General features: G+C 46.5%; 1 protein-coding gene across 3 annotated transcripts in view; it reads right to left on the minus strand.

The window, feature by feature from the left end:
* trrap (transformation/transcription domain-associated protein) overlaps positions 1-9,546 on the minus strand; it is a 52,083-nt gene extending 42,537 nt beyond the window's left edge. For 2 of the 3 annotated variants that reach the window (XM_028029614.1, XM_028029623.1), the window contains exons 1-21: positions 9,454-9,546; positions 8,103-8,245; positions 7,705-7,754; positions 7,517-7,627; positions 7,303-7,407; positions 7,114-7,197; positions 6,878-6,934; positions 6,673-6,798; positions 6,111-6,188; positions 5,928-6,016; positions 5,460-5,556; positions 4,713-4,851; positions 3,649-3,727; positions 3,038-3,272; positions 2,628-2,964; positions 2,419-2,516; positions 2,143-2,337; positions 1,855-2,046; positions 1,602-1,767; positions 1,253-1,509; positions 501-701 (exon numbers count right to left, since the gene is read on the minus strand). In XM_028029614.1, coding sequence (XP_027885415.1) covers positions 501-701; positions 1,253-1,509; positions 1,602-1,767; positions 1,855-2,046; positions 2,143-2,337; positions 2,419-2,516; positions 2,628-2,964; positions 3,038-3,272; positions 3,649-3,727; positions 4,713-4,851; positions 5,460-5,556; positions 5,928-6,016; positions 6,111-6,188; positions 6,673-6,798; positions 6,878-6,934; positions 7,114-7,197; positions 7,303-7,407; positions 7,517-7,627; positions 7,705-7,754; positions 8,103-8,202 — 2,796 coding nt within the window. In that variant the 5' untranslated portion in view covers positions 8,203-8,245; positions 9,454-9,546. Of the gene's footprint in view, positions 1-500; positions 702-1,252; positions 1,510-1,601; positions 1,768-1,854; positions 2,047-2,142; positions 2,338-2,418; positions 2,517-2,627; positions 2,965-3,037; positions 3,273-3,648; positions 3,728-3,890; positions 4,618-4,712; positions 4,852-5,459; positions 5,557-5,927; positions 6,017-6,110; positions 6,189-6,672; positions 6,799-6,877; positions 6,935-7,113; positions 7,198-7,302; positions 7,408-7,516; positions 7,628-7,704; positions 7,755-8,102; positions 8,246-9,453 lie in introns of those variants that run through there. The other variant, XM_028029633.1, reaches the window with a different exon arrangement.
* Between the last annotated feature and the right edge of the window lie 1,695 nt (positions 9,547-11,241).

Here is an 11,241-nt window from a genome sequence, read left to right on the forward strand (position 1 = left end):
ATATGTTTTGAATTGAAAATGATTAAAATGTGATTCAATATTTAATTAATCGCTGAAATGAAGTCAAGTTCCAACGCTCAAATAAAAATCATCATTTTCCCTCCAGATCAGAAAAGTGTTGATGTCTCACATCGAACCCTCTGAGACGCAGTACTGCTTTCCTGGGTGTGAGTGTGTGTGTGTGTGTGTGTGTGTCTCCTGATGTCCAAAAAGAGAGCAGTCATTAGAGAGAGTAAATAATGCCGTCACGGTGGCCCAGCACCAGATTGATGATTACTGACTGGATGAGGAGGAGAAACAAGACAAGAATTTAATTACCTGAAGGACTCACACAGTCACACACACAGTCACACACACAGTCACACCTGTGACAGAGACTTATGGCTCTCTGTGGAGAACAATAGTGAGGAATATAAAGCTCCTTTATGGCTGATTCTTCTCTTCAGCTTAAATGTGACAGGCAGAAAGAGGTCAAGAGGTCATCATCATCGTCATCCTACCTTCTCCATGGGGAGCTGGATGGAGGCCTTGCAGTCGGTGAACTCCACCTTAATGCTGGGGCCCTGAACCTCCGTCACCACGTAGTGCAGCCTCTGGGACTCCTTCAGCATCTTCCTGTTGCTGCCGCCGAACTTCCCCAGAACGCGATACGCCACGTGGGAGATGTTCTCCGCCGGGTTGCGCAGCGTGCGCCACAGGGCCTGCGGGGCGCCAGAGGCACAGCTTCAGACCGCGGCAGAACGACGGACGGGCCCAGAACCCGACCGGAACCCATTTACAGCCTGGTTCTGGGGATTAAATGACTCCCAGCTAAAAACACTGGGGAGCTCTCTGATTGGTCGATAGGTTCTGACCCGTGTAACGGCACAGAACAGTTCTGCTATCTCTGTATAACATCAGTTAAATCATCACATTTAGTCACCATGGCAACTGAAACACAAACCTGGAGGATTGTAAGATCACATGAAAAAAACAGATGTTCTGGTTCTGATCCGTTCAGTAAGAACAGCTGAAAGTTCAATCTAAAAGCAGAAGCCACAAACCCACAATTACTGGCAATCAGGGGACATTTGAGCCAAATGATCTGAACAAGCTAATGCTAGCCTAGCTAATGTTGGCCCATCCAAAGCTAGCCCAGCCAATGCTAACCTAGCTAATGCTAGCCCAGCCAATGCTAGCCTAGCTAATGCTAGCCCAGGCTACCAGAGTTCAGGATGAGTCTGTAGAGACTTCAGCAGGTCCAAACCATCACCTGCATGAGCTCGGCCCGGACCGGCTGGATGTGGTCGTACAGGAAGTCGGGTTGCAGGTTGTCCACACACAGCTCCAGGGTGCGGAGGCCCTGGCTGACCAGAGTCTGGGAGCCGTTGAGCGCCGACACTAGCGGGTCCATCAGCATGGGCAGGTAGGGCAGCAAGGAGCTGAGGCGGACTGGAACCGTCAGGCACAGCTCCACGAACAGGTCCTTCATGTGCTGCTTGTGGAGGCCGCTCTGCAGCATGTTGAGGCCTGGAGGAAGTAAAGCACTGGGTGAACCTTCTCCACCAGCGGCCATTACGAACAACCTGAATGGGCCCTGAGGAGAGGCAGCCATGTTGCACCTTGCAGCAGGTTGGGGAGCAGAGGGAGAAACTCCTGGTAGAGCAGGTCGTGGCTGCCGCCACCGATGGAGCGGAACAGGGCGCGCAGCAGCAGGAAGTAGTTGTAGGGCTCCTTGGCGGACTGGGCCAGCTCCATGGAGCTGTTCACTATCTTATGGAGGTGAGGCTGAGGAGAACAACAAACAGCGTTACAGACGCACAGAAGGGCTGAAAGGGATGTTAGGTTCTGCTGTGGAGCTACAGCAGGAAGTACCTTCAGCATCTGCTCGTTCTCAGCAGCAAACAGCGAGACGGAGCCAAACACCAGCTTGAAGAGCTTCAGGTAGAGGTTGGACAGCTCCACATTGGAGCCCATCTCCGGCAACCTCTCCAGGAGATACTCCACCAAGATGGTGGCAAAGAGGGCCGACGTGGACAGGTTGGCCAGGAAGGAGTTGGCCACGATCTGGGAACCAATCAGAGCAGAGATCTGAGCAATGACCCCCGGAAACATTTAAACCCAGAGCAGCTAGGAGCAAGTAGGAAGCGTGTTCAGAGGCACCTGCAGGGCGTAGTTCTTGGAGATCCTCTCCACCATGTAGGGCACGGTGGTCTGGAAGATCTCCTTGAAGGTCAGTGGGTTCATCATGGTGAAGACACCAGCGAAATGCTCCAGAACCTCCTTCTCCTCCTTCATGCGAACCGTCTGGCAGTTGGCCACTCGGATGTACGTCTGCTGGTTGTTGGCAACCTGGACCTGAGCAGCAGAGCCAACCGCCTTAACACACTCTGGCTTTGATTGAATCAGCCAATCGCTGCAGCTCCAGCTGGGCGGTACCTGGTAGATGTCCAAGGCCTGCATGGCATACTTCACCAGCTTGATGTAGATCTGCGTCTCCTTCGGCTGGAGCTGCTTGTTGGGGATGAACTGAGCTTCTGAAAGACAGAAGGAAACAAGTTTCACATAAAATTCACAACAAATCCCAGGACTGCTAACCGAACTCTGAAGCTGCTGCTGCTTAGTCTCATCCTGGAAGAGCAGCTCACCTCCCGGAGCTTTGCAGGAAGTGATTCCCCAGGTGATGGTCTTGACTCCGCACACCAGGGTCTTGACCAGACTGCGGCAGTCCGACACCTGGAAAGTCTGCTTGTCCTCCTTCTCCCCGGGTCGATCGAAGGGCATCGCTGATGGCGGAGCCGCAGCGGCGACCGGCGTGGGCGGGGCGGGCGGCGGGATGGCCGGCGTGGTGGACGGCGTGGGTGTGGCCGGCACCCCCGGCAGCACCCCCGAGTCCACCACGCCCATCTCCGACTGAGGCTTGCACTTCTTGAAGATGGAGACGAGCTGGTAGCGGGCGATAGTGTGAAACTTCAGCACAAACACCTGTTTGAGAGAAAGCAGTGAGACACGTTTCCTGCTGCTCGGCGCGGAAACACCCGGGCGCCGCGGCTCAAACCTCCAGCATCCGCATGAGGATGTCCCGGCCGTTCCCGTTCTCCTGCTCCGACTTGGAGCGGATGCAGTCCACCAGGTTCAGCAGCAGCTTGCAGGACATGGTCTGGATGTTGCTGGGCAGAGACTCGTCGTCGATGTTCTTGGCGAAGAGCTGAACCGCCAGCGACAGGTCGGTGAGGGGCAGGTTCTGGCGGACGTGGTGCACCAGGTCGGCCAGGGTGCTGTAGGCCAGCGGTCTGCACACACAGGCCTCTCATGTAACCATAGCAACAGGCAGCCAAGCTACCGCTAACCACTTTTACTTAGCGTTTGTTACGACAGACAGAAACAGTTACCACACTCTGCAGATTTTAAGGTTTTATGCAATATTAGAAATACACAAATAATTTTATTTCCTAAAAGTCAGTGACAGCATTCCTTCAGCAAATATCTGATCATTTGTATAAAAGAATGGAGACGGAAGGAGAAAATATTATTGATTAACTGGTCAGTAACTGATAGGAAAAGATGATTAACAGCAGATTTTTCCTGAATGTGAAGTAGGTGAACTGGAGGAGTTCTGGTAGAACCAATTCATAGCTAAATCGGCAAACTGGACCGGACCGGACTCACCGGAGCGTCTCCCGGGCCGTGTATCCAGAACCGATCAGGATGGACTCATCAAACAGTTTGTCCATGCAAGGAATGAACTCTGCAAAATAAAAAAGATATATATAGGTTCAGTTTTATATATTTTAAATAGAGGTGTGCCGATCGATTGGCCACTGATCATAATCAGCCGATTTCAATGAAATAGTGTATAATTGGTGATCGCCGATCACCGTCTCTTGTTGCCGATCACCAAATCCGATCACCTGTATCTCATTCTCAGCCTGCAGCTGGTCTCCTGTTTCCTTTTCGCTGCGCAGCATCAAATCCTGTAGTGAGGAACTTTGACGCTCTGAGAGGATGAGGACGTTTGACCTCGGGGTGAAGCTCGTCACAATGCATCAACGCAACGAATCTAATGTGATATTTGTAAAACAACACTTGATGGAGTTTGGCCACATCGAGGCTCAATGCAGGAACAAAAGACATCCAGATCCAGACAGCAGGTAGAGCAGCACAGCTACCAACGCTCACCTGGATTAGCATCTCGGTCGGAAAGCTAAACAAAAAACCCCAACAATAATTCAAGTCTTGGAGCTGCGGAGTGAGACGCTGGTTCTGCTCCTGCTGTTGGTAGCAATATTTCACAGACGGAGCGCCGGCGCCGCTCAACCTCTACGTCTGTTTTAAGCTGCAGCATGTAACTTAAAAAAAGATTTTAGATATGTATTGAAATGTCTAACTTAGGTGAATTTATTGCCAGATCATTTTGCCAGATAACATAATGTTATTTATACCTAAAGCGAAAAATTAATAGCCAATCCAGGTGATCGGCAGAGATCGGCTTCATGGATGATTGGAATTGGCAGCAAAAAACCTGATCGGAGAGTCACTCATTTTAAATGTTACTCTAACCGGAGAAAAATGTATAAAAATCTTCAAATTAATTTGTCTTTTACTGGTGCAGAATAATTTGTTTAGAAAAAACATGAAATACCTCTGGCTGGTCTCTCTAAAGATTAAATGTTTTAGTCATCTAGTCATGTGTGTGTTTGTATCTGAAGATGTGTGTGTGTGCGCGCGCATACGGCTGCGCAGGTCGGTGGTCAGGATGTGCTTGGCGGCGATGAGCAGCTCCTTGCGGAGGTGAGCCGTTTCAGAGGGACAGTTGGACAGAAGCTGCAGCATTCCCTTCACCAGCTGCTGGGAGTATTTACCCACCAGGTCCTGGAGGGGGGGCAGGTGGGACAGGGACAGCAGAGAAAAAAAGCATATCAGTCAGATTGATGCTAAGTTATCTGACCAAGAGCAGAAAGAAAATTCTGGCTTTTATAACTTTCTACTAATAAAAATCAGAAAAATGTACTTAACCCTCTTTATTCTGATGCCCCTAGATAAAAGCTAGGCCATAAATCAGAGGACTCCTAAGCAGTCATATGTGAACGGACAGATCCCACCATGTGGAGGTAAATCGGATCCGGTTGTTGCTGGTTTATTCAGCTGCCAGTCTGAGTAAACCAGCTCATCTCAGTGCCATCAGGAGGAAATCATTCCTAGAAGCTTCAAATGTTGCTACAGATACTCTGATATGGGAAGTTGCTGTTGTTCCCCCCATGAATAAAACACAGAGATAGGGGCGTGCCGTGGTGGCGTAGGGGTTAGCCCGACCCACGTTTGGAGGCCTTGAGTCCTCGACACAGCCGTCGCGAGTTCGACTCCCGGACCCGGCAACATTTGCCGCATGTCTTCCCCCCTCTGTCAGCCTACTTTCATATAAGGGACGCTAGAGCCCACAAAAGACCCTGGAGGGGAGAAAAAACAGGTGCCGTGATCACCTGGTAGATCCGGATGATGTAGGCCAAGAAGGACAGAGTCTTGATCTGGGCAGCGATGAAGTCTGCATACAGCTCCTTGTTGAACAACTTGTGATGCCTGCACAGAAAATAAAGCATCAGATCATAAAACCAGGAGACCGAATGGAGGACAGGACGGACGCCGCTGAGCTCATTTCAAGACAGAGAGAAAGAAGCAGCTCCACAAATCCAAACGCCTCAAACTGTTTCCCAAGGGGCGCTGTGGGGTGCCTTAGTCCTCGACACGGCTGTCGCAGGTTCAATTCCCGGCCTGGTGACCTTTGCCCCATGTCTTCCCCTTCTTTCATCACCCTCCTTCCTGTCAATTCACTATCAAGTAAAGGCCACTAGAGCCAATAAAACCTAAAAAAAACGGGTTGATGAAGGCTTTTGCTCTCAGAACCCAGTAAACCCAGTTAGCCCAGTAAACCCAGTTAGCCCAGCTCTCACCTGGCCTGAGGAGACACCTGCAGCACGATGGTGTTCATGATGAGGGGAACGAACTCTGACACCACGTTATGGATGTTCAGCTTGTAGAGCTGAGGAAACAGGAACAGCTTCAGTTCACCGCCAGCTGGACCGAAAATGGTTCCTTCTACCAGAACCAGAACCAGGCCAGAGAGCGTCTCTCACCTGATACATCAGAACCACGATGATAGGCAGTTCAGCCAGAACCTTGAGGGACAGCGACCCGCGGGGGATGATGGTGTGCTGCAGATGGACACAGACAGGAAACGGTAAGAAACGCCGACCAGAACCATTCAACAGCAGGAAGACAGGGGGCGCTGTTTCTAAAGATACACATTAACAGCAATAACTGGGAACAAAAGTCTGGCGAGAGAAAATAAATTAGCTTTAATTTTTTACAGTAATATTTTCATCATGTTATTCTTATGTCTATAAATGTCACAGGTCCAAACTAAATACTTAGTCCTAGGATCCATTTTTAGTTTGTAAACTAAATACGTAGTTCAGAATTAAGTGTTTAATTAGCAAGCTGTGATATTTATAAATGAACATGGTGAATATGTGACAGCCTTTCTTTTGTTGCTGCTGTTCATCAGTCACAGTTAAAGCTCTGCTCTGTTCTCGTTCTTCTGCAAGTGCAGAATAATGGCCTCTGCTTCCTGTCCTGTAGCAGCGCTCTACTGCCACCCAGTGGTTACCCCTGGCAGTGCAGGGAGACGTCTCTTACTGTTCGTGTTTCGCTGTCCTCTCTCTCAGGCGCCGTCTTAACCAGAACAGATGTGATCATGCCCACCATCTCTGGAGAGGGAACAGTGTTCTCAGCGATCACCTGCGGGTTCTCAAAGTACCTGGCCTAGAGGAACGCAACACAAATATTATTCACACAGAACAGAGATGGAGCAATGACAAAACAATACAGGGACTACACTCACAACAACTTTTGGAAGATCTTTGTAAATCTGCTTCACAAAGTCCAGAAAGTGGTGGATCTGAGAAGAAACAAGATGTTTTCTATCATTTATGTGCCTTACTGTCTGCAGCAGCTGAATGAAACCTGCGATTATAGGTGATTTCTACCAAAGCTCTGTCTGCTGAGACCCAGATTAGGTTCATGAGTCGACTCAACGTCTGAACGTGGTTTCTACCTCTAACCGCCGGAGATGCTCACCTCCTGGGAGATGGGAGGCCGGAACTGTTTGTGCAGCTCAATAATGATCCGAAGGCAGATCAGGACGTTCTCCTCACTTTCAATCTGAGAAAACGAATCAGAGGAAACATGAAGGCTTGTTTTTCTGCAGCGCTGGTTTTCAGAACGATGACTGGTTTACTGAAAGCTGCTCCATTTTTATCATTTTACCTCCAGGAAGCGAAACATGACCGATAAAATGTTCTTGGTGTGAGGACGAAGATGCTCATTGGTTGGGATCCGGTGGATAATTTCCAGAACCAACTTTCTCAGTTGCTGAACAAAAGAAAAGAAAGTGAGATGTTCATACGGAGAGCCAGTTATTCTTTCTTACTTCCAGTTGGACTCAAACAGACAAGGCTGTACAGAAAGGCCGGAGCCTCACCTGCGTGGGTTTTTCCTGCAGAAACTGCACCTCTCCATCCTGCAGGAAGGTCAGGAAGCGAGGGATGATGTGTTCCAGGAAGGTGGAGTACTGAGGCGACGATGTCACGTTCTGGGGCAGAAAAAACCTCCACATCAGAGACCCTGAACGCATCATCTCAGGAAATGAATGTAATCCATCAAACTGACCTCAAAGTTCTCGCTGACCTCCTGCATCATCTTCAGTTTGGTTTCATCGGCTGCAGGAGGAACAGAGCCGTTAGAGCGCTTCGAGACGGAGGTGTCATGGCCTCCAGGGTTCAGCTGAGGCGCTCAGATCTTATCAGTTTTCCTTTCAGCGTCCAGGATGGTCAGAAGGTACGAGGAGAGCCAGTCACTCTCACACACACTCACACACACTCTCACTCGTATCTCCGACTGGACTAAAGCTCATCGCCCTCATCAAAGCGCCACAAACACACAGAGCAAAACTGGGTGGAAATACTACAGGAAACATTGATTAATCAATAATATTCATATTTAATGTCCCACCAATCAGTAAAGCTCAAACTCAGCTTGAACAGAAAGAGTCAGGCCGGTGAACTCACGCGTGTTGGCGTCTGTGAGCGCCGCCACAAACTGCAGGTACTTCTTCATGAGCGTGGTCTGGTCCACCACGGTGGGGCTAGGCGTGGGGACGAACGCCATGGCGACGGCTGGAGGTGACCGAGCAGCACCGATCTCAACTGAACTGTAGAAGACAAAGAAACAGAACTAAAAATGTATCTATGACCTGCTGACGTCTCCTATCGTTATCCATAAACGCAGCAGAATATTGCACAGGATCAACTTAAACGACAGGAACATGTTGCCATGTGGAGGAAGATCATCCAGTGAGGAAACAATCTGATAGTTGAGGCTGAATGTTCAGATCATCTACTGCAGGGAAATATCTCATCATGAGTGAGCATCTGTCACAAAGTGAAGATATGTTGTCCTGACAAGGACAACATATCTTCCCACTCCAAGGGAAGATGTGTTAAAACCTTTTCCACTCCAAGGGAAGGAAAAGGTTCATCAACCTGGGTTGGTTTCAGTGTTTGGTCACTCAGCAGCCACATTATGCTTCCCTGAAAACTACTGAGTTTGTTTTTTAACGGAGCTGTAGGTGTTCCAGCTTACAATAAAGGACAAAACAGATCTTTAGCCATTTAATCAAGCCTGGCAGCTTAACAGGAGTGAACAGAATCTGTTTGATCCCTTTGGTAGTTTGTTTAGATTCAAATAAAGAAATGTTAAGGAACGGTTTTAATGAGGAAACTGTCACAGAACAAGTTATCTAAAGGTTTACAGAAACCATCCATCCACCAGGTTGAAGCGGAATATAAATCTAGAACAGCACCGCTTCTGGTGCAGCAGATCTGTTGGTTCTTTTTCTAGACTTTTACTCGTCATTTTTCTGCCCAGAACTGAAAACAGTCCTGATTGTTTCAATTAAGCGAAGAGACACAAACTAGAGAACATGTTGACATCTAGCAACAGAAAAACACGCCGTTTAAACGGCGCTTGGTGATGGCGTCATCATTAGCATCGCCGAGCTCTAGTGATGTGAACTACGATCAAAATTAAAGCGTTTAAAACTATTTTAATGCATAATAAAAACCTTTCCAGCTCTACTTATCTGAGATCTTTATTGATTAATCCAAGCGAGGGAAGTTAGGGTTGTTATTCCTGCTGGAAAACAGGCTAACCGTTAGCAGAGCAGCTAGCTTCCCTAAAGAAAGAAAGCGCTCGTGTGTTAACATTAAGCGGCACTTCAAAGAACACCAGCCCAAGTCACACAAAGGACAACTCTAAGTAATTCATAAAAATATCACAATACAGAGAAAACTCGCACGAAAGTAGCTAAATTCTAATTTTGATATTAGTTCAATGTTTAAATGACAAAGCAGAGCTTACCCTGCTCCGCCGACAGGAAACAGTCGCTTTCTCACCGCCGTTCGCGCTCCTGCTCCTAGCGAACCTGTCCGAAATCCCTCCGCGCGTTGGTTCCTACATCCTCAATATTCAACTACATTTACAGACCAGTAATGTATGTCTACCAATGGTGTATGTATAAAGAGAGTATGGTTAGCATTTGGCGGTGCATAACATGTTTTATTGGTCAGAAATGTCCACAATAGTACCAGCGGAAGGATAAGAACTCAGAACAAACGATATAAGACCATCGTTTTCGATGGTCTTCTTGCTCTCGGGAAATCAACGTCAATAAAGGTTGCTAAAAAAAGATAAACAGAATGTTTTAAAACATTTGTAAATAGAAATGGGATCTTTATTGCCATATTTAACAACCAGTTAGTGTACATTATTGTGATTTATACATTTGTAATGTTAATAAAATCTATAACTTCATCGCACAGAATTAAGTGTTCTACCAGTAGGTGGCAATGTTCCGTGGTGGATGATGGAATACTTGTACTACTTTTCTTTCTTTCCTATTTTCTTTCCGAAAAACTGTTGTATAAAATGTCTGTTTAACATTTCAGTAAATGACAGTTGAGTGGAAGAACGATTATTGTTTGGAGAGACAAATTAAAAGCTGGAGAAAATTAGAAATCTCTCAGGACGGTCGGAGAAATCCCCACTGGTGGGTCAGGTTATCATAGATCCATCATTTCCCGTTTTAGCTCAGATTGTCTAAATTACTACTATTTACTAATGTCAGAATAATGACAATTTCCCCATAATATTTGACAGAAATACCTTTAAACTGTATGAGTCGCATCAGACCCACAGGGTTTCTGGATCAGTTATCTCCTGTTTTTTCCCTGACGAGCTACAGGTGTGGAGGATGAAAAAGTTTCCTACTTTTTTTCTGTAATTTCCTGTTTTTTCCCTGTAGTTTCCTGTTTTTTCCCTGCAGTTTCCTGTTTTGGTAACACTTTATTTGACTTGGTGCGAATAAGACTGACATGACACTGTCATAAACATGACATGACACCTGTAATGAACATAAGAAAGTCTTCATGAATATTTATGACTGTTGTCATAAAGTGTCATTCGGTAAATCATGACACTTTTAATATAAAGTTGACATTATTCAAAATGTCTTCGTTATGACAACTTGACATTAACCAAGAATCATCATATGTCATACATATGTCATAATAGTTGTTAATTATCAAAATTTAAAATGTTATGTATCTTTGTGTATTATTACATCACTATGTCATTTGTTACATATTTCTTTATTTAATTGATCCTAAAGTTTTACAGCAAGATGTCTACAAAGCACCTATGAACTTTACATTTGAAACATTATTTAAGGCTGTTTTAAGTAGTGCAGTACACCATCTCCACCAGTGGGAGGCAGCAGTGTTGGTGTGTTGGTGAAGAAGAAATCTTCCATCTTGTGAGGCCAACCTAACACAAGCTATAATGACCAGCCGAAGTCTGACACCTAATACATCTGAGGTATGTCTGTGTCTTATTAACTTTACATTTTCTTTGAGAAAATAACATTGACTATGTTCTCTTTCTTTATAATGTTAGCTATGAACCATTCAAGCTAATGCTACCTTGCTGTAAGTTAATGTTAGCTAAAGTTATTAAACTACATTACTGTAACGTTAGCCCTTAATATTAAACATATTTTATAGGCAGGTAAATAAGTTTTTTCCCTCTAATTTTATCCATCCATCCATCCATCTTCTTCCGCTTATCCGAGGTCGGGTCGCGGGGGTAGCA

This window comes from Xiphophorus couchianus, chromosome 2, assembly GCF_001444195.1.
Source record: "Xiphophorus couchianus chromosome 2, X_couchianus-1.0, whole genome shotgun sequence".
Lineage (NCBI taxonomy): Eukaryota > Metazoa > Chordata > Actinopteri > Cyprinodontiformes > Poeciliidae > Xiphophorus > Xiphophorus couchianus.